The sequence below is a fragment of the Gossypium hirsutum genome, chromosome A13 (assembly GCF_007990345.1).
Source record: "Gossypium hirsutum isolate 1008001.06 chromosome A13, Gossypium_hirsutum_v2.1, whole genome shotgun sequence".
NCBI classification, from domain to species: domain Eukaryota; kingdom Viridiplantae; phylum Streptophyta; class Magnoliopsida; order Malvales; family Malvaceae; genus Gossypium; species Gossypium hirsutum.
This window is the reverse complement of record NC_053436.1, coordinates 76,848,805-76,875,755: the sequence shown is the minus strand read 5'-3', so window position 1 is coordinate 76,875,755 and position 26,951 is coordinate 76,848,805. Positions and strand designations below refer to the sequence as shown.

General features: G+C 34.0%; 2 protein-coding genes and 1 long non-coding RNA gene across 3 annotated transcripts; 2 read left to right on the top strand and 1 right to left on the bottom strand.

Moving 5' to 3' along the window:
- Positions 1–629: 629 nt before the first annotated feature.
- LOC121212414 (uncharacterized) lies at positions 630–2,543 on the bottom strand. The gene is made up of 2 exons (XR_005907538.1): positions 2,464–2,543; positions 630–957 (listed from the first exon to the last, which is right to left on the bottom strand). It is a non-coding gene; the product is annotated as an uncharacterized lncRNA (long non-coding RNA).
- Positions 2,544–5,871: 3,328 nt separating this feature from the next.
- Positions 5,872–8,223, top strand: LOC107893628 (autophagy-related protein 18a). Its single transcript, XM_016818667.2, has 4 exons — positions 5,872–6,662; positions 7,316–7,523; positions 7,748–7,874; positions 7,943–8,223. Exons 1-4 carry the CDS (start codon positions 5,940–5,942, stop codon positions 8,052–8,054), a joined length of 1,170 nt encoding a protein of 389 aa, XP_016674156.2. The 5' UTR covers positions 5,872–5,939; the 3' UTR covers positions 8,055–8,223.
- Positions 8,224–9,527: 1,304 nt separating this feature from the next.
- LOC107893626 (acyl-CoA-binding domain-containing protein 4) lies at positions 9,528–22,112 on the top strand. The gene is made up of 18 exons (XM_016818665.2): positions 9,528–9,808; positions 10,105–10,175; positions 11,361–11,424; positions 11,518–11,589; positions 11,866–12,060; positions 12,139–12,216; positions 12,477–12,587; positions 12,777–12,843; positions 12,950–13,011; positions 13,437–13,576; positions 18,149–18,275; positions 18,357–18,471; positions 18,686–18,774; positions 20,254–20,337; positions 20,411–20,599; positions 21,142–21,297; positions 21,416–21,475; positions 21,646–22,112. The coding sequence occupies exons 1-18, from the start codon at positions 9,644–9,646 to the stop codon at positions 21,829–21,831; spliced, it is 2,031 nt and encodes a 676-aa protein (XP_016674154.1). The 5' UTR covers positions 9,528–9,643; the 3' UTR covers positions 21,832–22,112.
- The last annotated feature ends 4,839 nt before the right edge of the window (positions 22,113–26,951 follow it).

The following is a 26,951-nucleotide window of genomic DNA, read 5'->3' as shown; positions in this document are numbered from 1 at the left end:
ATCTTATTTATCAATGAATATATATATATCACGTTTTCACATTCAAAAGACAACCATTAACTCAATCATATAAATCAAGTTTGCACATAATCATTACATGAATAACCAAAACATGTAATGGTTCACTAACCACTTCATATATAACTTATCCATTTGGCTACATTTCAATTTCATATATATATAGAGCACATATTCACATTTCATTTTCTTATAAATCACATATTATCTTACACATATATATTACTTTCCATTTCATAATTCCCATGCTCAAAACATAGGACCACAATTCGTATATCAAACATATATGTATCACACCATTTATTTATACATTCACATCATTTGATGTCATATATTTCACATATTATCACTTGAAACATAATCACTTTCATTTCTGAATTTCATAATCGAAACACACGTACCTGAATTATATATCCATAGATCATAATCATATTCACTTTCATTACTCAATTTAATAAACATTGCAACATACCTGAATCGGATGCACATTTATATATTCATTTACTTCTCAGAATACCAGTTGAACCATTCGGAAACAAAGAGGATACTCGGATATCTCTGGAAGCTCGTACAATTAATTTAAGTCACATACTTTCATATAATGACAGACGTCGACCGAATAGGTCATGCTCTTATTCGTAGATATAGTAATCATTCACACATATATATCGTTCTTTGATACTAATAATTCACCTTAAAAATCAATTCACATGCGAGTACATAATATGTACCTGACTATCATAATGTATCATACATAATCAATAGTAGTTTACCTCGAACTTTCGAATTCATAATCTTACTTGAATCACCGGCGTTAAGCTTGCTAGGTTTAAAACCTGAATTCAGTCACCAGCACAAAACCTGCGGGACTTTAAGCTCGAATATAATACCAGCACTAAGCCTGCGGGATTTAACCCGGATATAATACCAGCACGAAGCCTGCAGGATAAAACCCAGATATAATACCAGCACGAAGCCTGTGGGATAAAACCCGGATATAATACCAGCACTAAGCCTGCGGGATTTAACCCGGATATACATCAAATATCATGCATATTTAATCATATATTAACACATCTCATTCAACATATCACATTAGTAGTCATTTGCTACATTCGGATACAATCTCCATATGAACATCATCATTTACATTTCGGTTCAAAAGTCATACATAAATATCACATATCCATTTCACCATTCAAGCTTAACCCATAGTGGCCATTCAACTATATGTCATATACATAAATTATTTATCACACAACTTAATTCAAGTAGAACCAAAAGGTCACAATCCATCTAATGTATACATATCAAGGCATCATCAATTATATACTAAAGGTGACTACTTAAAACTTACCACGGACGAAGACGAACGAACCGGGACGGCTATTTGAAAAATTTAGTTTTTTTTTCTTCCGATCCAATTCTGATTTCCTCTTTTCTTAATCTAAATTAATATAAATTAAACTTATTTAATCTCACATATACTCAAATTCACCCAAAAACACATAAAAAGGGCAATTTGCACATTAGCCCCCTAATATTTTATATTTTCACAAATTAGTCCCTATTTCCAAATAGCACAAAATACAAAAAATCTCATCAAACCCGTGTTAGACTGAATTTACCTTAGGCCTTAGTAGCCCATTTATTCAATTTATTTCACACTCGGAACAAATTCTCCAAAGCTCAATTTAATCGGTAACATATATATATATTTACAACTTGATTCAGCACATATAATGCACATACATTAATACATCCAAACATGAAATATTAGCAACCATTACTGAATGGTCAAGTTATTCCACACGGATTATTAGACAAAAATATAAAAGTACATACAAGCATTACCAAATGACCGAATCTCCATTGTATTTAAAAATAATTCATGCACCACTCATTTAACTATTAATAGTCATTTACTAAGTACCAATGCCGAATAGAAATATGTCAAATTCACATGCTATGAATCAGGCTAAAATGTCATTTTCAAAACCAAATTGTTTTTCATCTATTCGGCTAGCAAATTATATAAAAATAATAATTTATACCAATTTCATAACCAAATAGTCATATTAACTAAACACCTTAAACTTAACTTAATAATTAACAAATCAACTATAATTCATGAATATTCTTGTCTTCGTAAATGCACCAATAAATCCAATTATACAAGCAATGATTTATTCATTGCTTAGCTTATCCAATTAAGTCACAACCAAAAACACATTCATCAACCGAATCATTATTTAACCAAAACATGAAAAATCTATTAATACATATTTATTTTTCATCATCAAACACAAAAATCATCAAACTTTCAACAATGGCAAAACACAAAATCAACATAAATTCCGAAAATTGAAGCATGGGTTTAATAGCATTCGAAGTAACGATCTCAAAAATATAAAAATTATCAAAAATCGAATCAAAATCACTTACTAATTAAAGCTTGAAGTTGCCGAACCCTAATGGCTTCCATGAACTTTTTTTCTTTTCTCATTTTCGGTTGAAAGAACCATGAAAGATGATAATTTAACTTTTATTTTATTAATATATTAACATATATTCATAAATTACTCAAATAACCTTATTTCAAATTCAATATTTCAATAATGCCAAACCAACATTTCCAGTAACTAATTAATGGTCCATTTATCACATAAGGACCCTAACTTTTAAGCTCCATAGCTTTTAGACACTTTTAACTTATAGCATGCTACTTTTACATTTAACGTAATTAAGTCCTTTTATAAAATTGAGCTCACAAACGATAAAATTTTCACACGAAAATTTCACACATATTAACTCACATACTGTAAACACCAAGAATAATACTAAAATATTTTTTAACTCGAATTTGTGGTCCCGAAACCACTGTTCCGATTAAGGTCTAAACTGGGCTGTTACAGAAATCAAGAGAAAAACCTCCAATTCTTTATTTTCTTATTTTCTCTTGTACATATCTCTTAAGCGCTTATTGTTAGATCTATTTTTCATTTTCATTTTCTTTCTTTGAGAGAGAGCAACACTTGTAAACACATACCTTTGAGAGATTTTCATTGTTTACATCCTTCATCTTTTTTGTAAAGAGATACTTAAGGTTTTTGAGGTGTAAAACCTTAAGTGAATTGTAAAGGGTTTCTAGTTGAGCCATTAGATCTAGAGGGTTTTAGTTTAGCTATAAAAACTAGGGGGAAAGTTGTATCTTGACCTGTGTAAAATATAGAGATTGTAAAAGTTATACCTTTTCCTTGAAAGGTAACAATTCTTATAGTGAATTGAGAAATCCTTGGTTGAGGTATACCAAGGTAATAGAGGTAGGCAATTGGGACCGAATCACTATAAATTGAATTGTCAAAACAATGCTGATGATACTTAGAGGATTTCTTGGTCCAAGCTTTAACTCTCTTAGGACTTATTTGGCTATATTTCTTCATTCTCGTCTCCATTTTCGATCCAAACATCAGCTAAAAGCCCTAGCTAGGTAGTTGAAAAATTCGTAAATCAAATGAAAATAATAGAGGTTTGTTCTTTTACGAAATAAATTAGATCTATAATTACTCGGGGGTTTGACTTGTTGTAGGGTTTGGAACAAGAAAGTAGTTGGCTTTTGGAACTTGAGAAAGTATTTTGTAATAATTATAGGGAGGTCCCTAAACTTTAGTCAAAGTAAAAAAAAAAATCACATCTTGTCACTTAATTGGCTAATGTACCACGAAGATCTTAACAAGAGTGACTAGTTTGAACAATTATTTTATCTAGAATAACTAAATTAAAAAATAAATTAAAGTGACCAAAATAGGACAAACCTTATTTTAAAGTGACATTGGGTGTAGTTTATCCTATTATTTAAGTGTGAAAGAGTTTGTATTGCGAGTCAACTAAACATTAACTCAGTCTAACAACTACTAAAAATAATCTTACATATTTTAATTAATTTATATTATTATGAAGTTATTTTTTTTTCTTATTTGGAAAAAGCCAATAAAAAAGGTTGTAACTATTGATATTTGAACCCATGCCACTATCATTTATAAAATCTTTCTTTTAGCACTCCAACCAAAGTTTTACTCTATTATTTTTATACATTTCAATGTTATTACATAAATGTTATGTTTAGTTGGAGTATTATTTGTTTCTCATGTTTTAGCCATTGGTTAGATATAAACTAAACGTAATTGGTGATTTTTAGCCACTCACACTTGTTTATAGAAAAGAGAAGGAAAATTTTTCGCTTGTTTTAAAGAGATATTATTTTTACAAAAGTTTTTACTCATTTTTTTAATTGTATGTTTAAATTTATACTAGTTATTCTCTATTTTATATCTAACTATTTTAAAACTTACGTGTTAACTAAACTTTTCCGTCATATTATTACACTAGTAACCAAACGTAGTATTATTGTTTCATCCACATTGTTTGTATATATTCATATTGAATTGCTATCAAAAGTTAGCTTAATACTAAACTCAAGAAAAATGACATTACCACAAAAAACAATTGGAATGCATTCAATATTCTTAATTTGATATATTTACCTATTTACATACTTTTTTACTCATAAATGATTTTTTTATTTTAATTTTGTTATATTGTATGTGTTATTATTTTTATTAATTTCAAACATTATTAATCATTATTTATATTTAAAATATGTGATTTTCACACGTAAAATCATTATTATTAAAAAATATTTACTTGAATATTTGAATCAATTACTTCTTTTTTGGATATTTGAATAAAGTTGAATCTTAAAATCACCATTATTGAAAGATATTTACTTAAATACCAATTTACCTATTTACCTGAACAAAATTGATTCATACCATAAAATATTCAGGATACTTGTGATTATATATAAAAAAAATTATTAAAAAAATTGATATATTATCATTTAACAATCTATGTTACCTCTTTAAAAAACCAATATATGTCACCCATTTAATGGCAAATTTATAATACCATCCTAGTTTTAACCATTTCTATGAATTAGAATAAAAATTTGTTTTTAATGCATCAACCTCTGGTAGACTTGACAAAAATAATATTTCTAGTGGTTAAATAATTAATATTAAAAAAAGTATAGCTATTTAAAAAAAAAGAATTTTTAATTAAAAATATAGAAAGTTTAAACATTCTTTATTACATCATATTTTTTATTCTATTTTATAAATTGGTATGTTGTAATTTTTTAACTAAAGTGATTTCATGATATCAAACCAAAATGTATTAAAATGTAAATTGAATATTAAAATTTACCACTATAATTTATTTTTGTTTATTGTTTATCGTTATACTTTGACAATATAACTTGCCACACACGTTTTATGTGACTGAATTTTCTAACTAAACATTCAACTTTATTTAATTTTCACTAATTTTGATTTTTATTACCATTAATTTTGATTTTGATGATTTAAAAAACAAAGTTTAACAAAAAAATATTTTAATAATGTACTTAGAATTTTTATTTAATAAAAGGAATACTTTAAAACAAAAAAAAACCAAAAATTAAGTTTACTTTTTATTAACAACTATTATTATTATTAATTATTTTAAGTACTGAAAATATTACAATATAAAAAATTGCCTTCAAATTATTTTAAAAAGTAAAATGGGACAATAAAATTCAATAATTCAACCAAGAAAAGTAGAAGAGAGAAAGTAAGATAAAGTTGAAATATAAAAATATTATAATCATGAAAAAAATTTACAACCGAAACTTCATTGTGATGGATATCGACACTAATATTTAATTTTCATTCAAATGCATAAATATTTTCTAAATTTTACGAAAATCCTATCTAACATATTATAATATAGAGAAAAGGATATAATCAACATATAAAATACTTGAGAATTTAGAAGCCTAAGTAAGTTGTCTTCTTAGTCCATCTCATTTCTATCCCCAAATTATGTCATCCTCCGACGATACCCTTCCGCACCCACAGGCGGAGTGCTCATCCCCGCCCCCAAACCAAACCCAAATCCAACTCCCCCTACTCATCCATCAGCTCTCCTTCAACCAAGACAACACCTGCTTTTCCGCTGTCACCGATCGTGGTTTCTTTGTATTCAACACCGAACCTTACCGTCCTCTTATCTGCCGTGACTTTGAGTCTGGTCTCTCCCTTCTCTCTATGCTTTTTCGCTTCGAAGTCTTTGTCCTTGTGGGCTCCTCCTACTCTCCCTCTCCTTCTGCGGCGGCCACCAACACCAAAGCTCTCCTTTGGGACGACCATGCTTCACGTTGCATCGGTGAGCTCTCATTTCGTTCCCCAATTCGCTCTATCCGTCTCCGCCGTGATACCATCGTGGTCATTCTCTTGCACAAAATCTACCTTTACAACTTTTCGGATTTAAAACTCTTACACCAGCTGGAAACGACTTCAAATCCGAAAGGTTTGTGCGAGGTTTCACAGATTTCCGGACCTATGCTGTTGGTATGTCCAGGCTTGCAAAAGGGAAGCGTCAGAGTAGAGAATTATGGGAGTAAAAAATGTAAATTCATAAATGCTCATAGTTCCAATATCACGTGTTTGGCTTTGACTCACGATGGCAGAGTCTTGGCTACTGCTAGTAGTAAAGGAACTCTAATCAGATGTTTTAATACTTTGGATGGGACCTTGATTCAGGAGGTAAATTAATATTGTTGATCTTTAACTTACTTGATCTTTATACCATGATTAGTCAAGTTTAAAGTACAGGTGAAATGTGATGTTATTAGTAGAATATGTGAAATTTAATGTTATTTAACTCTGTAAAAAAGCGCCGCTTAAACTCTAGTACATGTAGCATATAGTTTTGATTGTCGGAGATTGGTATCATTTTAGAGATTAAAGGGCTCGCAGAGGTCAGTTATTGCTTTTATAACAGAGTGAGCGTAGAGGTTAAAGGAAGTTCTTGGTTTTATAAGAGAGAGTTTTGGAAATATTGCTTGAATTTTGAGTGTAATTTGTATGGAATGGGTCCTTTTTTATAGGGTTGAGAGTAACTTGTATGGAATGTGTCAGAGTTTTGAAAATATTGCTTGAATACGGCTTATTTTTGAGAGTAACTTGTACGGAATGGGTCTGGATACAGGGTGAAAGGGGATCCGTGATTGATTGTAGGGATAGTATGTTCTGTTTTGGATCTCGTAAATTTGGCTAGACTATGCATTTGGAGTGGATGCCTTGTCATTCTGATGACTTTGGTTTCTTGGTGGCAACTAGTAATGATATTTTTGTTTTGAGCTGTTGGCTAGTATACTTTTTGCAATCTATTCATTTAAGTAAAAACCTTGGTGCAGGTAAGGAGGGGGGCAGATCGAGCGGAGATATACTGCCTTGCTTTCTCTCCTACTGTGCAGTGGCTTGCGGTCTCGAGTGACAAAGGAACTGTTCATGTCTTTAGCCTCAAGGCTGATTCAGTAGTTTTGGGGGATGATAGGTCAACTAGTGCATTGGAATCACCTCTTTCTAATCAATCAGCTTTATCATCCCTTTCTATTTTGAAAGGTACAAGCCCTCGGATTTCCTACTTCTCCTTATTGTTGTAAAAGTTGTTTGTTCTATGAAACACTAAACCAGAGATTGATCTGATTTTGAGCTTTTGCTTTGTTTTTGGGTTTGGTTAAGTATATATCTACACCGAAACAAAGGGACTATTGACTAACTTTATGTGACTGCCAATTGCTGTCTTTTATCTGTCAAGCTCATTTGATATTTTGAAATTTTTGTAGGTGTTTTGCCAAAATATTTCAGCTCAGAGTGGTCGGTGGCTCAATTCCGGCTGCCTGAAGGTCCCCGGTGCATTGTTGCTTTTGGACAACAAAAGAACACTATCATGATTATTGGCATGGATGGAAGGTAACTGAAAATATCTGAGTTCATATGAGTGTCCAATACTTGTTTAATTCCTTGTGTTGTTAATGCAGCTTCCGTCGGTGCCAGTTTGACCCGGTGAACGGTGGACAGATGACTCAAATGGAAGAACACAATTTCTTAAAGCAAGAAGAACATTTTCCAAGTTGGAATGAAGATTCATAGTCAAACATGACGAGTTTAATCTGTAAATAACAGATATAAGGTGGGGGTGTGTATATATATACATACATATGTTAATGTAAATGGGAGATATATAGCTTTTAGATCTGAGGCTTTTTAACTGCACTTTCCATAAGGTTAAGAAATAAGTATTTGTTTGCTTCTTTTTTTATTTTTTTATGCTCTTACTAACATATTGAACATTGTCCTAAACTGTTCATATTTTCCATGCTACTTTTTATCTTAACTCTGATGAAATGAATAAGTGATGAGTGAATTAAATGATTATATTGAAAAGAATAGCAAAATTAGAAAAGATTGAATTTGTTGAAAACATTGAACAATTGAAATTTGATTTTGGTAGGCAATATTTAGGAGCTTGCCGCAACCACTTCAAATGATTATATTGATGTTAGTTTTAGTTTTGGTAATGAATCTTTGTCCAAAGCAAACAGAATCAAAATTTGCATTGATTTTTTTTTAATTTTCATCTCAACCCAAATAAGCCGATTTACATTCTCAATCATATCAGGAATCACCAATCCACCTTAAGGTCCACCAGCTGCTGCTATTCCGAATCCTACCCCTGCTCCACCAATGGTATTGTCGTTAGGACTGTATCCATGGCTCGGACCATGGGGGGTCTGTTGGTAACCATATTGCGGATATGATCCCCCAGGCGGTGGAGGATAAGGATAAGCATGTGGCGGTGGATCTAATCGCTTAGGGTTTTGAGTTGAAAGCTAAAGAAAACAATGAAAGAAGAGAATGAAGTTTTAAGACAAGGGTTGAGAATCTAAATAACTAATTTTTCGTAATAATTCCGTCTAAAAATTCTGCTTGCGCAATATTCACTAAAGCGATCATAATTTGAACTTCTCAACTCGAGATTGAGTGATTTAAAATAAATTTTGAAATTAAGATTTAGATTTTTAAACCCTATAAAAACATATAAATCTAAAAATGCTTGGATCTTTTTCAAAAGGTCATCGTAAGTCAACTATTTTTCTAACTTTAAAAATTAACAGCTTCGATTAATAAAATTTAATAAATTTCATACATCCGTGCATAATTTTATTTATAGTTGAGCTTCCTATAATCTAATAATACAATTTAAAATACATCAGCAACTGAGATAAAAGATAATCTAGAACTTGAGATTCTAAAGGATGTATGAGATATTTTAAAATTATAAATATTTATACTGATAAAATACAAATTACAGAAATATTTATATATTCACTTGACACTTTAATATAGGTTGGTAGATGGAATAATGGATGATGATGAAAATGTGGTTTTGAAGCGGGCTCCTTTGCGCGCGATACAACAAAAGCTCACCCTCGACACAACTAAAACCACTACAAATGTCTGAAATTACCAAAATTTTCAAACTGTTATTAAAGTATGTATTTATTAAAAGGTAAAAATAATAAATAATAAATAATAAATAAAGCGCCAACAGCCAAACATAATTTTATATGGTTTCTTTTTTTACATCTAGTAACAAAGAAAAACATTAATTCTGGAGTTTTAAACTTGGCATAAATGTTATTCGTATTTAAATCTCAGATCAAAGAAAAAGGGAAAAAATGGCGACTATGGCGAGGGCAAACTCTGGCCCAGCATACCCGGAACGATTCTATGCGGCCGCTTCCTACGCTGGCTTCGATGGATCTCCCAATTCCAACACCAAAGACATTGCCTCCAGGTTCTCTAACGACGTCGCTTTGATCCTCTACGCCTTATACCAGCAGGTCATTTCTCTCTCTCTCTCTCTCTCTCTCTGGATCCTCCCAGCCTTCTCATTGCTAAATCGATTTGCTTTTCTCTAAGGACTCCATCTAGATTGCTTTTGTAAATGATTTCACTTTTGGAGTATTTCAAGTCCAATTTTCAGAGATCTAGTTTCTCACTCGAATTGAAGACAATCCGGATGTTGATCTCTTGAATTATCGAATGAGTGTGTTTATTTATTGTTTGAGATGGGATGCTCATTTTTTTTTAACATTACTGATTTTGTGCATTATCATGTTAATTATGTTATTTACAGGCTACTGTAGGTCCTTGTAATGTTCCAAAGCCTAGTTCATGGAGTCCCGTCGAACATAGCAAATGGAAAAGGTCTGCGAGCTCATTTGCTTCTGGGTGTAGTTTTATTTATTTGTTTTTGGTGCCTGTTGTTGGGGTTAATTAGGGCTGTAAAATGATAGAGTTCAATGAACAGTTCAGTTTCTATTTGTTTATCAAGCTAAATAAATGAACATAAACAATATCTTGAGGCTTGTTTTTTAATAGAACCAAACACAAATAAAGCTTGTTCATCTCTTTTATGTTCATGAACAAGCTTATTCCTGTTCGTTTAAAGCCTGTTTAATAAATCATGTGTACCTCGTTTAAAAATAGTTTATTGTTTGATTATATAGTTAATAATAATATTATTGTTTGTATAAATTTTTTTATTGATTCATTATTGGTATTTATATTTGATTATTTTATATCTAAAAAATAAGATATATGTTTATTTATTGTTTGTTTGTTGTTTGTTTGTTCATTATTCAGTAACTTTGTTTGTGAACATGCTCAAGTATATGTTCATGAACATGTTCATTTAATGTTCGCAAACATGATTGTTTAATGTTCACAAACAAGTTCATTTAACTTAAACGAATGAACACACATAATTTAAACAAACAAACAAACAACATGAACACGATTCAGAAATTATTAATGAACATAAACTGAACTGAACAAGGTTAAAAATAAACAAAAAACTTGAATAGAGTTCTTTCTGTTCATGCTTGGTTCATTTACAGCCCTAGGTTTAAATTCGTATATATATATTTGTTTACATTTGGCTACTTTAGTTTGATATGGTTATGCTTAGGGTGGTAGTGTTTTGGTCGATTTGCTTAAAAGTGGTGTCGATGATTAATGATAATGATCCTGATTCAGAGAGATGTCATGGACATAGGTCAAATATGTCTGCCTGTTACATATTTGGATTGAATGTCTTTTAGTTGCTTCAGTATTTGGTGATGTTGCATCTCCGTTCTGCGTAATTTATATTGCTCAAGTTCTTGTTGAAAAAATGAAGAAATACTTTTGTGTTACTCTGTATTATCTGATTTAGATTGGCCTAATTTTCTGATTGACTTATAAGCATGCTTTATATGTGTGTAAGTAACACAAGGATTTAGATGGTTGAAAGCAATTTTCATACGTCAGGTGAATGTCATCCATGCTATTCATTTTTTTTCCACCTTTTGATAATTGTTCTTCTCATAAAGCCTTCCATTATTGTTACAGCTGGCAGCAGCTTGGAAACATGGTTTCTACAGAAGCTATGCGTCTCTTTGTGAAAATATTGGAGGTATAACTTTATCTGGATTTTGTGTATGTATATGGACCATTTTAGTTTGGTAACCTATTTTTTACATTGTCCTTGTTCTTTAATTCTTGCCAGGAAGAAGAACCAGGATGGTATTCAAGGGCTTCTAACTCTGTTTCCGAGCCTGTTATAGATGTACAAATGAATGTGAGTATGCTGTTATTTTCACAGTTTTGGTTGTGTAATTTTATAATTTCCCTTGGTCTGTTATTTCACAGTTTTGTCGGGTGACTTTGCCGTCTCAAGGGCATGTAACTCTGTTTCATAGCTTTTTCTCAACTTTGAAGAAGTTTGTTTCCACATGATTTTTCTTTTATGCTTAAAATTTGAATGAGAGAAGCCAAGTTGCTTTACGGTTATTCTGATAGGTTTGTTGTTCTCTGTACTCACTTGTACCTTCTTAACTTGTTTGCATGTTCATAGCATAATTCAAATGTTGAGCCTATCATTGAGAACACAAATTCTTTCGTTGAGACAAAGATAATTTCTGCTGAAAATGGAGGTCTGATGGAAACTGAGGACAAAGATGTTGTATCAGAGGGCCTTGGTTCGATTGTTGTATATGATAAATGGATTTCACCCCCAGTAATTGGCCAACATCCCAAAGCCCGCTACCAGGTACTGGCATGTCTATCCAATTCAATTTTCGTAGTCTTGCATTTTTCCTCATCTAAAGATTTACTCTTTACTTGTCAGCATGGAGCTGCAGTTTTTCAGGATAAAATGTATATATATGGTGGAAACCACAATGGACGTTATCTAAATGACCTCCATGTAAGTAAATCATTTGCTCAACATGCAACACAAGTGCTTCGTGCCATGAATTAATTTTGTAACATTCTAATCACATCAGATTACTTATGGTTTTGGACCTGAAATGAAATATTATTAAATTGTAACTCAGTTTCTTGGCCGTTGCTGGAAAATATTAATCTAATTTTGTACTGTTGATAAACTTGGGTTCTTGTTTGCATGCTTATGTGTCAGTCTAACTCGACTTGATATATTTTCCTCTAATGTGAGGATTGATACAGGTTCTAGATTTGAGAAGCTGGACTTGGTCAAAGGTCGAAGCTAAGGTTGTACCTAAGTCAGTGGAATCACCATCCCCAGTGAATATAGCCCCGTGTGCTGGTCATTCATTGGTTAGTAAAGAATCCAGTTTCTTTCTTTTTTTAATTATACTTGGACTTCTCTGAAGCAACGTTCTTTAATGAATTAATGCACATATTTTTAGAATCTGTTTGCTGAAGATTCTTGTTTTCATGCTGATTATCTTTCTGCAGTACATCATTTAACTCTGTCTCTCTATCCCCTCTATTTTTTCTCTCTAGATCCCTTGGGAGAACAAGCTTCTTTCAATTGCTGGCCATACAAAAGTGCCTTCTGAAACTATCCAGGGTACTTGTTTGTGCCCCTTATTACAATTTTAAAATTTTAAGATATTATTTTTCTTCTCCTTCCCTGACTTGATGTCTTATTCTGTTGTTCTGAATTCTTATGGCAGTGAAGGCATTTGATCTGCAAACTGGTACATGGTCAGTGTTGAGTACTTATGGCAAAGCACCGGTACTTATCTATTCTTCCTCTTAATTACATCTTGTTCTCTCTATGTACTCAAGTTTCAGCTTTAAGATTAGAAATTTAGCAGCTTGCATGGTTTTTTTGTTCTGCACAAATAATTAGACTAGCCTTTAGTTTTTTGATGTCTCTGGAATACTGGCCACTGAGGGGATTAGCCATTCTTGCTTAACTGAATATGGTATATTAGAAAGTGAAAACTGAATGTATAGTAATGTTGATCGCTGGGTAATGTTTAGCTCAGAACTTATTACGTAAACACATTCGTAACTTGAACATTGGCTGGAGATAAAATTTGTGGAGGATAAAGGTCAATCGTGAATGTGTGCTTGGTAGTTTCTTTTTTTATTTTATTTTGAATTTTCTTTCCCAATATCTTATGAACTTTTCCCCCTAATTTGAGTGCCTTTCAGGTCACTCGTGCTGGTCAATCTGTGACCCTTGTTGGAACAACCCTAGTGATATTTGGTGGACAGGATGCAAAAAGAACACTCTTGAATGATCTACATATACTTAACCTAGAAACGATGACCTGGAATGAAATTGATGCTGTGTAAGATGATTTTGTCCATTTTATTTCAGCACTACCCATCCATACATCCGATATATGAATTACTTTGTTTAAAATGTGCTAGTTGTCCTTTTATAGTTCTTGATATTGAGATTGTCATAGAAATCATATTTGCTGCCTTCAAAATCTCAAGAGTTTGTTTTGAACTAGGGTCTTGCTGCAGAGCACAAGCAGCCTGATCTGTTAATGTTAACCTGATTAAGGTTCACGTATCCTACCTGCTAACAATCTGATATTTGAATTTCAGTCTGGTTCATAAGTGTTGGAATTCCTTAAATTAAGCAGATTTTCTACCTTAGTTCTAGGAATTTCCTTGTACTATTAGCCATAATCAAATTACTAATTTTTAGGGATAGGCTAATTTCTAGAGATTATTTCCTTTTTATTTTTCCTGCTATTCTTTAAAAGGCCATAATCAGATTAGAAAAAATAAGAATAATTCTTCTTCCTAAACTTGTTCATGGTATCAAGAGCATCAGGAATTCAGTTGATCCTACTCTTTCTTCTCTTTTCTTGTTCTGTTTTCTCTGTTAGAAACCCTACTCCCATGGGTGACGCCGAAAATTCCTCTGAGACTCTTCATAAACTTTGGCTAACCAAAACTCAACTTGAAGCTCTTCATAAACTACTCAGGACTCCTACAGCCAGTGGGTCACTAGCTATTCAAGGTACTGCTTTAAATACTATACACGAACCTATCACAACTTCCTGGATACTCGACTCGGGTGCATCCGACCACATGACAGGTAATCTAAGTTTGTTTCACACCTATTTACCTCGTCATGATCACTCTCGGATTCGCATAGCTGATGGATCTTACTTGCTGGTGGCTGGAATTGGGACAGTTAGACTTACTGAAAATTTTTCCCTTGATAAAGTTTTACATGTTCCAAATCTTTCCTATAATTTACTCTCAATTAGCAAGCTTACCAAGGATCAAAAAGTACTTGTTGAATTTTCTGCTTTAGGTTTGTGTGGTTCAGGAACAGGAATCGGGGAAGATGATTTGCACTGCTAAAGTTGATGATGGCTTATATGTTTGGAACAAAAACAGTTCACAAGAAGGGATGGCCTTATCTACATCAAAAGAAGATTCTATCATGCTATGGCACTGTAGACTAGGACACCCAAATTTCATGTACTTGAAGAAATTGTTTCCTCTACTATTTCTAAATAAGAAAATAAGTTCATTGAACTGTGAAGTTTGCCAACTGTCTAAACACACTCGTGTCCCTTATCCTTTGAAACCTTATGTTCAATCTCAACCTTTCTCTTTAATCCACAGTGATCTATGGGGAGCCAGCCGAGTAAAAAACATCACAGGGGCTAGGTGGTTCATAACTTTCATTGATGACCACACTAGAGTTTGTTGGATCTATCTCCTTAAAGAAAAATCCGAAGTCTCTAGAGTCTTCAAAAATTTTCATTCAATGATTCGAACCCAGTTCAATTCAAATATTCACACCCTTAGAACTGATAATGGGAGAGAGTACTTTAATTCTATCCTAAGTCCTTATCTTTCTGAGCAAGGAATCATACATCAAAGTTCTTGTCCTGACACCCCTCAACAAAACGGGGTTTCCGAGAGGAAAAATAGACACCTTGTAGCCGTGGCTCGTGCTCTTATGTTTACCATGGGTGTACCAAAGTATTTATGGGGAGAAGCTGTCCTCATTGCTTGTTATCTTATAAACCGACTCCCATCTAAGGTATTAAACTTTCAAACACCTTTACATACTCTTCAAAAAAATTTTCCCTTGTTTCGTGTTCCTAATCTCCCAACCAAAACATTTGGTTGCAAAGCATTTGTCCACAACCATCAACCTAACCGATCTAAACTTGATCCTAGAGCCCACACTTGTGTCTTTATTGGTTACTCACCTACACAAAAAGGGTACAAGTGCTACTCTCCAACCTTACACCGGATGTTTGTCCCTCGATGTTACTTTCTTCGAAAACGAGCCATATTTTTCAGCCTCTCATCTTCAGGGGGAGATACTTAGTGAAGATGAGACCTTGAGCAATCTTCTCATTATACCTCAAGACTCTATCAGCCCTACCACCACTACAAAACCTGTTGAAAATCCTACAGCCACTGTTTTTCCTGTTTTGGAACCTGTTTTTCCTGTCTCCACTGTTCAGCAACAAGAAACAAGGGTGATTAACCATACTAATGAAGAAAAACAGCCCACTCATTCTGAAAAACAAGAAGAAAAAACTCAGGGGCTTCATGTATACTCTCGGAGACATCAGCTGCCTGAAACAGAAACAGCAGTGCCAATGCCATCTTTACCCGAGGACTGTCTTGAGGAAGAAGTTTCACCTCCTTCATCTTCCATCTATCTTCCAATTGTAGTAAGAAAGGGCACTAGGAGCTGTACTCAACATCCCATTTCTCGGTTTGTATCCTATGGAAACTTGTCTAAATCCTACAATGCCTTTGTTTCTAATGTTGACTCTATAGAAACTCCAAAAAACATAGAAGAGGCTCTTAAGTCAACCAAATGGAGGCAAGCTGTGTTGGAAGAAATAAAGGCTCTTGAAGACAATGGAACTTGGGAAATATCTAAACTACCTACTGGGAAGAAGACCGTGGGTTGTAAGTGGATTTCCACCACACAATTGGGAGCATTGATCGATACAAGGCTAGACTTGTGGCCAGGGGTTTCACTGAAACATATGGGTTGGACTATGAGGAAACATTTGCACCGGTGGCCAAATTGAATACTATTCGAGTGCTTCTTTCAATTGCTGTCAACTTAGAATGGCCTTTGATCCAATTGGATGTAAAGAACGCTTTTCTCAATGGAGAATTAAACGAAGAAGTCTACATGGATTTTCCGCCTGGATTCGAAGGAAGCAAGGGTCAAGTATGCAAGTTGAAGAAGTCCTTGTATGGACTAAAGCAATCCCCTAGGGCTTGGTTTAATCGTTTTGCCAAAGCCATGACTAGTAGACATTATACTCAAGGTCAAGCTGATCACACCTTATTCTACAAACACTCGGATAATGGGAAGTGTTGCATTCTCATTGTCTATGTAGATGACATAATATTGACAGGGGATGATTCTATTGAAATTGAAAGACTAAAAGAGTTCTTAAGTCTTGAGTTTCAACTTAAAGATTTGGGGAATCTTCGAGATTTTCTAAGAATGGAGATAGCAAGGTCAAAGGCAGGTATTTCAATCTCTCAAAGAAAGTATGTTCTTGATCTACTTTCTGAAGTCGGACTGTTGGGTTGCAAACCAGCCGAGACTCCTATGGAACCAAACCTTAAATTAGGAACTGATAAGGATGGAGAAGAGGTAGATAGGGGGAGATATCAACGGTTAGTGGGAAAACTTATCTATCTTTCTCACACTCGTCCGGACATAGCTTTTGGAGTAAGTGTTATAAGTCAATTTATGCATGCTCCTAGGGAGAAACATTTGGAAGCTGCCTACAGGATATTGAGATACTTAAAAGGGACTCCTGGTAAGGGGTTGCATTTCAAGAAAGATGTAAATCGAAGCATAGAAGTCTACACTGATGCAGACTGGGCAGGGGCAGTTAATGACAGGCGCTCCACAAGCAGTTGCTGCAGCTATGTTTGGGGTAATCTCGTGACATGGAGGAGTAAAAAGCAATCTGTTGTGGCACGCAGCAGTGCTGAATCTGAATATCGAGCTTTGTCCCACAGTATATGTGAAGGAATGTGGTTACAACGGCTAATGGGAGAACTAAAATTATCCTATACAAAACCTATAACATTATACTGTGACAACCAGGCAGCAGTTAGCATAGCTCATAACCCTGTACACCATGACCGTACCAAGCATGTGGAAATTGATCGCCACTTTATTACGGAGAAAATTAACAAAGGGGAAGTTTGTGTTTCATATCTACCTACAAGACAACAAGTAGCAGACGTGTTAACCAAAAGCTTGAGCAGAAAAATGTTTGAAGAAATTATGGGCAAGCTGGGTTTGATTAACATCTACACTCCAGCTTGAGGGGGAGTGTTGGAATTCCTTAAATTAAGCAAATTTTCTACCTTAGTTCTAGGAATTTCCTTGTACTATTAGCCATAATCAAATTACTAATTTTTAGGGATAGACTAATTTCTAGAGATTATTTTCTTTTTATTTTTCCTACTATTCTTTAAAAGGCTATAGTCAGATTAGAAAAAATAAGAATAATTCTTCTTCCTAAACTTGTTCAATAAGATTAGCACATGATCAGAATTGAATTCAAAATTAGGTCAATTTCATTCCAGATGATAACTTAATATTTAAATTACAAAAAATGTTGTATAGAACTTTTTCTTTGGGTGAATTACATCAGACATATAACATAATTGAATTTCCATTTTTCTAACACTAGATTTAAGTGTAGTTTCCACCAGATAGGTAAGGAATCTAGCCTTTCTACTACTAGACGGCATTATCTAATCCTTATATTTCAATTTTATTTTGAGTAACCCCTTGTACCTATATTACCGATTGGAAAAGTGTCGCTTGAAAATTATAGTCCTTGGCAACTCTTAATCTTTTGTTTTTCTTCATTGTCCTGCAGGGGGGCTCCTCCATCACCACGAGCTGATCATGCTGCTGCTATACATGCAGAGCGTTACCTTCTTGTTTTTGGTGGGGGTTCACATGCTACTTGCTTCAATGATTTGCATGTGTTTGATTTGCAAGCTGTAAGATGATTCTGCTTTTGCATTTTTTCATGTGCTGGTCTGAGGAATTAGTATATCTATCTCATGCATTTGGATTTGCAGATGGAATGGTCAAGACCCACACAACAAGGTGAGATACCAACTCCTAGGGCTGGTCATGCAAGTGTGACTGTTGGGGAGAACTGGTTTATTGTTGGTGGTGGAGACAATAAAAGTGGTAAATGTCTTGCTTTAAAATCAAATAGAAGGTTAAATATGTTCCTTGACTTCCCTGGTTATACGTAGTTTTAGTGTTATTATACTGTCAAGTGTCTGCATCCAATCTGAAGATAAGAACAATCCTGGAGGATCTGTTGATTGCATGAAAAGAAAGGTAACTGTTATTACTGCCCCTAAATCTTCTTTGTTTATCCATGTTTTTTTCCTTTAAGGGGCATTGGAAACTGTTGTCCTCAACATGTCAACCCTCGCTTGGTCAGTTGTGGCATCAGTTGAAGGACGTGTTCCTCTTGCTAGTGAGGTATTTTACGTCTTATAAATGCTGTTACCTGTAAAATGTTATGCATGTGAAAAATCTCTCTTGGATTGGTTTGTCATATGTATAGTGGTTCAATTGTGTCAGAAATGCTGCAATGGAGATTGAACTTCTCCATGCGGATCAACAAGGAATGGTAGAAAGATGCAAGTAAATCGAGTATACTTTTTACATATGATGTTGTGCTCTTTTCTGTAATTATTATGATCGTTTAACAGGGTGTCTTTAATAACATTTTAAGCATGTTCATCTCATCAATTAAGTTAATCTTCATTGGTTATTTAACTTAATTATGTTGCTTCAACTCTTCATATTTCTTAAAGTTTCCATGTCAACATTCATATCCAACACATTATAATATATATAAAAGCATGAGTTTGGAAAAACTTTTTAACTAACAAGAATACCCTTTATTGTTAATTATGTTACTAAATTGTCATTAAAATAACAATTTATTAGTATTATTACGTGATAGTAGTGAAAGTAATATTAGTTAAATATTAATTAATATAATAGTATATTAATGTGAAATCAATTAATTGGTCATATCATTTAAAAGTTCTTAAAAATAACATAATATATTGTTAATTAATAAAATTATAAACCTATAAAATCAGTAAATATAATTGGATAAATTAAAAATAATAAAAATTCAAGTTTTTAAATTAAATAAATATATTTTTATAGATATGAATATGATTTTTATTTTAAATATGATCATAGTTAATAATGTTAAAATCTATTTTTTATAATTAATATAAATTAAATGTGAGATTAACATTATATATAGGGTTAATGTATTATTTACCCCCGAAGCTGCATGCAATTATCATTTTGGTACCTAAAGAATTTGTTAGGTACCTAAAGTTGCCAATCTTATATCACATTGCTCAGCCGTTAACAGCATTAAAAATTGTTTACCATTGTGTTGTGGAATATTATGTCAAAGGAAATAAAGTATTAAAGTGATGATTCTTTGTAGGTAAAATTTTGATTCATATTTGAATCATAAGTTATTTTATCTAATTACTTAATATTTTACTACCGATTGTTTTTCATTTTTTTTTGCTTTAAAAATATTATTTTATTCTTTCAATTAATTTTCAAATTAATGGACTTTTATATGAGTTAGACTGATCTTCACTTAATTAGCAAATATATATTTTCATAAAAATTATAAAAATATATTATTTAATAAATTAAAAAAATAAACACATAAAATCACGTGCAACGTACATGACATGGGAACTAGTATTCTCCAAATACATGGAGAAACTGAGCATACGTGTGTTAACACATACCTGTATCCTGTAGCTGACACCCATACCCGAATTTGAATAACATAGGTATGTAATGCTGTGAAACAAACGAGTCATATAGTTGCGGTATATTGCCCTCTACAAGTAGCCGGTAACTTTCACTGCCAGTGACTGAAATTGTAAATTATTATCTAATTTATTGTAGGGCTTGAGTCTGGTCGTGGGCTCCTTCAATGGTGAAGATATGCTTATATCTTTTGGAGGATATAATGGGCATTATAACAATGAGGTAGAGACAGTTTTAGCCTCTTTAAGACTTTGATCTTTTTGTTTCTATTTGATCTTTTATGTTTTGTTGCCAGGTTAATGTTCTTAAGCCAAGTCACAAATCAACCTTGCAATCGAAGATGATGGAGGCTCGTGTTCCTGATAGTGTTTCTGCCATCCATAACGTTACAAATCCTACCAGAGATTTGGAGTCTGAGTTTGAAGTTGGTCACGAAGGAAAGATACGAGAAATTGTTATGGATAATATTGACACAGGGCATCAGGTATTTACTATCTATGCTATTATAATGTTTCTGAGTGAGTTTGGTGTTACTTGACTCAATGACTCCAACTCAACTAGGTGTATTAAAATCTAGGGTTAAGATCCGCTCCATTACTTGTTCATCCATTAGTATCCAGTGCAATGATCATCACCACTCAAAGGTGTAGGACTCATGTAAGACCCATCTATTAAATGTGAAAATCAACTTATGAATGGTGATTAAACATGCGTTGGATATTAATGGATGAAAAAGTAATGGAATGGAGTCAAACCCCAAAATCTAGTATCTTGAATGCTTGATTTGCATATTTCTGATATAGCAGACATGGTATGCTAAATAACATTCATAAGCAACCTTACAAAATTGCCATATGGTGAGTTGCAAATTTGTAGCAAATAATTTGTTTTTATATAATTTAACAATAATTTTGACCATTTCTAATTTGAGAATAAAAAATCAGTGAAGCTTGAAGGTGATTGGACTGTCATGTCCACTATATTGCCAATTCATTTCTTTTACTCAAGATTTAAATGTATATGCAGAAATTTGAAGGGGAGGAGACTACCGAGCGCATAATAGCAACTCTCAAAGTGGAGAAGGAAGAACTAGAATCGTCACTCAACAAGGAGAAGTTACAGTCTCTCCAGCTAAAGCAAGAACTTGCTGAAGCTAAGGTGCAAAACTCAGATTTGCACAAGGTAATTTCTTTAGGTGTAACAATGGCTGGTCATGTGGTTCTTTTTTCAGTTGTAAAGTTTGAAAACAGCGTAATATAAGCATAGACATTTTCCTCACGATATCCTGTTTACATTTTAGGAGCTCCAAACTATACGCAGTCAACTTGCTGCCGAGCAGTCTAGATGTTTTAAATTAGAGGTATTTTAAGATCAAGAGAATATTGTTTTTGCTTATCTTGTAAATTTATCTGTTTCCTCTGTATTGAGTGGGCTTTCATTCAAATTCTGATTTCTGCATACTGGGTGAATTTGAAATATTGCTATTGCGCAAAAGCTTGAAATTGTTTTTCAATACTCTTCAATCAACAGGTTGATGTTGCGGAACAAAGACAGAAACTTCAGACGATGGAAACGCTACAAAAGGAGCTTGAACTCCTGCAACGGCAAAAAGCTGCATCTCAACAAGCTGCCTTGAACGCAAAGCAGAGGCAAGGCTCAGGTGGTGTATGGGGTTGGCTTGCAGGTAGCCCTCCTCAAAACGCTGACAATATCTAAAATTCATGGAAAGCTTAGCTAAATAGTGATTTTCTAGATTTATTCAAATTAATTGAAATTTTGGTTGAAATATATACTCTTTTTTTTTTTCGATTACTTAACCCGGTAGTTCTTTCCATGAGAAGAATAAAATTATCTAGTTAGCCTAAATGAACCTTTCCATAGATTATAGTTTCAGTTTATGAAGTTAGAAATGTCTGTTAATGAAATATTTTTCTTTTTGCCAAAGAAATGTTACTTTAGTGAAATTATAGGCTTCAATTATTTATTTATGATACTAATCAGGCAAATTGGCAAATAGATGGTATTTTTTTTTCATTTAATTAAGGTTGTGTATATGTATATGTTTGGCAATTATCTTAGTAGTCTTTCAAGTGTGAAATGAAAATGAATAAATTATTTAAGATAGCCCGATTTTTATTATTTATAGCTCGTGGCCTGTGGATATGATTTTTTTTTTTTGTTTTCAAAATTGAATTATCATGGATCATCAAAGAGAGAACAACGAGAAACACCATGGTCCCAACTAGCTTTGCTTGACAGAGTAAGTAGGAAAAAATTGTACTGATGAAACCAAGCACACCTTAAAAAGCATGACTCACTCTACAACAAGATTCATGTTGTAAAGGCGCCCATGATGCATTTACCAATACTATTATTGAAAGGGATTGAAACAAAAAAAAGGGGGTAAAACTGCATAAGTCACAAGGACACCCAGTCGCAAAAAACAAAGTATAGATCATAGGGATGAAAACTATAAAAAGAGAAGAAAAATATAATGTAATGGGTAAAGTCCAAACATAATATTAGTCTTGAAGAGATCGGAATCTTAGCCCTCCGTGGAAGGCCCATTAGAAGGCCTTTGGTAGTGTCAAAACTCAGGCCGTCTACAGTCTACAGTAGACGAAGTTTAACATCCTGAACCATTGCACTATGGGTTCTCCCTCTTCTACTTAGATCTCGACTTAACTATGGATTAATGCTAAAAAATCGTTGAAAGATAAAATACAACTTGAGTTTTTGATCTAGATTAGACCAAGATCTCCTTTAGAAAAGAAAACGACACCAAAGGATGATCGAAAAACACCTTGAAGGAGTAGTGTGTTATGGGTCAAATTATGAAACAAATGGGCTAGATCAGTTGGGCCGAGAGTAGGTTATAAAAACAGTGCGCATCAGGTTAAATAAAACGGAGCGTTTTATAGGAAACAATCATAGTTTGTTTTCCTTGTTTTCTGTTAATTTGACTGTTAGACAATTCAATTGTTTTTTAGATAAATCATGTAATTGGCAGTATTGGATATGAAAATTGAAAACTGTCAACACACCTCTCATTTGTATTCTTCTCTCTTTTATTTTCTATTCTCTTTTCTTTCTTGGATTTTCAGTTTTGATCTTAAAAAAGGTATCAGAGCTTTAGTGTTCCTATGGCTGGGGACGGTGTAACCATTCATGGGTAGAAAGATGTGACCGTGTTGCAGAAAGAGTTGGAAAAAATATAGGGGAGTTGTCACAACTGGAAACTAAGTGGAATGCCAAATTGCAGGGGTTTAAAGAAGATTTGCGATCGGAACTACACTCTTTGTTAGAGTAGTTTCTAGGTTATTCTACAACTCTAAGGGCGACAATTGCTGCCAAATGGAAGGAAGTGATGAAAATGCCTCCATTGGGGTTTCCACGAAAGGATTCTATAAATATTCCTCCACCTCCTCCAAGTAGTCACTTGCCTTAATCCAGGTTAGTTTAGGAGTGTCCTTGCAGGCTTGAGTGTCCTCAATTCGACGGGTCAGATTGCGGGGGATGGTGGTCGAAACTTGAGCAATACTTTGTAGCTGAAGGAGTGCCTGGGTGTGATAAGGCACGTATAGTTGTGTTACACTTAGAAGGTTGAGCACTAGACTGGCATCACCTCTATACTCAGAAACATGAGGGTCTTCACATGTTAGACTGGACGTGCTATGTCCATAGTCTAAAGGAGCGTTTCAGATCCAACATATTCAGGGATACTATGGCTGAATTGGTAACCTTGAAGCAACAAGGCTCGGTGGACCACTTCTATGATCAGTTTGTAAGCCTTTTAACACAATTGCAATTGCCTGAATCTTATGCTTTCAGTATTTTTATTAGTAACTTGAACTTGGAAGTCAACTAATATCTTCAGCTTTCTAAACCATAGTCATTAGTTGAAGCACTTCATATTGCTAGACAAGTTGAAGATGTAATAGCCATTTATTCCAAGAAGGTATTGTTGACTGGTATCAATTCCTTGTCTCGTTTTAGTTCCCCACCACTATCTTCCATGGCTAGGCGACCAACCTATTCCCAGTCTAGTTCTACTGCTCACTCAGGGCACTTAACACCTATAGGGTCATCTCATTCTAAAGGACTATCTAAAAGTATAAGTCCTGCACTTATGGTGGAGAGAAAGCAAAAAAGGGTTTTGTTTCTATTGTGGAGCCAAATACCACATTGGCCGCAAGTGTGTTAAAAGTCAATTGTATTGGATGCTATTGGAATCACTTGGTGAGGAGGATATAGAAGAGTTTTAAAAATTCTCGGAACAGTTGGAGGACTCTAATGGGGAAGGTGAGAAACCACAAACACTTGTCCTGTCCCTACATGCTATTAAAGGGTCTCAAGGCCTTCACACTATAAGATTTGGGGCAAACATGGGCATTGTTAAAGCTATTTTTCTGGTAGACTTAGGAAGCACTCATAACTTCCTGGATACTAAGTTAATCACTAGGCTGGCATTACCAGTTGATCCACAACAGCAGTTGAGGGTTACAGTAGCTGATGGGAGACAAGTATTTACTAGGGGCATTTGCAAGAATGTGGATTGAAAGGTTCAAGGGGCTACTTTTGCTGTAGATTTTATGATATTACCATTGAAAAGGTATGATATTGTGCTGGGAATACAGTGGCTTCTCTCATTGGGTTTCATCACTTGGAATTTTGACTTGATGGTTATGCATTTTTCTTCAAAGGGAATCCTATGCATTATACAACTTATTTTACATGGTGAAATTGAGCTGATGAGTCAAGGGCAAGCTACAAGGTGTCTTTCAATGATCCATGGAGAAATGGATCCTTGTACCTTGTTCATGACTAGCGCTGACCCATGACCTTATCAGCGGCTTCATCAAGAGACATACCTGAGGAATTACAATTGTTCTTGGATGAATTTGAAGACATTTTTCAGGTAGTTGCTAGTCTACCCCCACCAAGATTCCAAGACCACCGAATACCCCCTAAGGATAAAGGGGCAGTTGCCAAGGTCAGGCCATATAGATATCCCATGGTTTAGAAATCTGAGTTGGAAAGGCTAATTAAATAGATGCTTCAAGTTGGCATAATTAGAGATAGTTGCAACCCTTTTGCTTTTCCAGTGGTGATGGTTAGGAAAAAGGATGGAGGGTGGAGATTTTGTGTAGACTATAGATAGCTTAATCAGTTGACTATGAAAGATCGATTCCCAATACAAATTATTGAGGAGCTTCTAGATGAGTTAGGCCAGGCTAGAATTTCCTCCAAGCTAGATTTTAGAGTTGGATACCACCAATTTAAAATGTTTGAGCCTAACATTCCAAAGACAACTTTCAAAACTCATGAGGGTCACTGAGTTTTTGGCGACGCCCTTTGGTCTCACCAATACTCTTCTACTTTTCAAGGTTTGATGAACTCCATTTTAAGCACCTATTGAGGAAGACAGTCCTAGTTTTTTTTTTCGATGATATCTTGGTCTATTCAACCACTTGGGTTTATCACTTGGCAGACCTTAGGAAAGTATTCATGATTTTGAGGCAACATCAACTATTTGTTAAAAGAAGTAAGTGCTATTTTGGGACTGTTAGAATTAAGTGGCCTGAAATCTTATTTAAATAAAATACAGTGGTAAAATAAAATAAAAGAAGAATCCATATAGAATTACACTTCTTTTATTTTATTTTAGAATAAGGTTTTTTAAACCTTATTAAATTTCATATATTTGATATTTATTAGAATAAGGTGTTTCAGTCTTACTAGAATATGGCTTTACAAGCCTATAAATAGATATAGTCTATTCCTCTTATAATTAATTCGAATTCGACATAGTGAATTTTCTTCTCCTCTGCCCGTGATTTTTTCCCGAAAGGGTTTCCATGTAAAAATCTATAAGTTTTTTATTTTATTTTATTTTATTTTATTTTTTTCTCAAATTGGTATCTGAGCTTCTGGGTTATTCATCTCGATCACGGTAATGGCGTCTTTGAAGTATGAAATTTTGCTGTTGGATCACAATACCAGATTTGCGTTGTGGCAAATTAAGATGCAAGCAGTTATTGCACAGATGGATGTGGAGGATGCCCTACTAGGGATAGATAAGATGCCTTTGACATTAGCAGATGAAGAGAAGAAGCGTAAGGATCGAAAGGCGTTAACACAATTATATCTGCATTTGTCCAACGAAATTTTACAGGATGTGATGAAAGAGAAGACCGCCGCGGCTTTATGGAATAGGCTAGAACAAATATGTTTGTCGAAAACTATAATAAGCAAGTTGCATATGAAGCAGCGTCTTTATGCTCATCGTTTGGAGGAAGGTGCGTCTGTACACGAACACTTAACAATGTTTAAAGAAATTCTCTCAAACTTGAAGGCCATGGAGGTTCAGTATGATAAGGAAGATCTAGGGTTGATTCTACTTTGTTCGTTGCCCCCGTCTTATTCAACCTTTAGAGACATGATTTTATATAGCCGCGAGTCTCTCACAGGTGATGAGGTTTATGATTCTTTAACCTCGTATGATAAGATGAAGCATCTTGTGGTTAAACCCGACTCTCAAGGAGAGGGTCTCATTGTGCGTGGGAGACAAGATCGGAATGTTGATGATGATCATGGTAGGACACAGGAACGGAATCCTCGTGGTAAATCTAAGGGTAGATCAAAGTCTTCAAACAGAGGTAAAATTTGTAACTACTGCAAGAAGAAAAGGGCACATTAAATCTAAGTGCTATAAGCTACAGAACAAGATTAAAAGGGAGGCTGCAAATCAAAAGTGAAAACAACCAGAAAATTTCGGTGAAGCTGATGTTGTAGAAGACTACAGCAATGGTGAACTTCTAGTCGCTTCAGTCAAC

Excerpts from the sequence above, each read along its gene's own strand:
- LOC107893628 (XM_016818667.2), top strand. The coding sequence starts at position 5,940 with ATGTCATCCTCCGACGATACCCTTCCGCACCCACAGGCGGAGTGCTCA. Across the intron at positions 7,524-7,747 it reads ATCCCTTTCTATTTTGAAAG|GTGTTTTGCCAAAATATTTC; the intron begins GTACAAGCCCTC and ends AAATTTTTGTAG. Across the intron at positions 7,875-7,942 it reads ATTATTGGCATGGATGGAAG|CTTCCGTCGGTGCCAGTTTG; the intron begins GTAACTGAAAAT and ends TTGTTAATGCAG.
- LOC107893626 (XM_016818665.2), top strand. The coding sequence starts at position 9,644 with ATGGCGACTATGGCGAGGGCAAACTCTGGCCCAGCATACCCGGAACGA. Across the intron at positions 20,338-20,410 it reads ATGGGCATTATAACAATGAG|GTTAATGTTCTTAAGCCAAG; the intron begins GTAGAGACAGTT and ends TTTTGTTGCCAG. Across the intron at positions 20,600-21,141 it reads ATATTGACACAGGGCATCAG|AAATTTGAAGGGGAGGAGAC; the intron begins GTATTTACTATC and ends ATGTATATGCAG.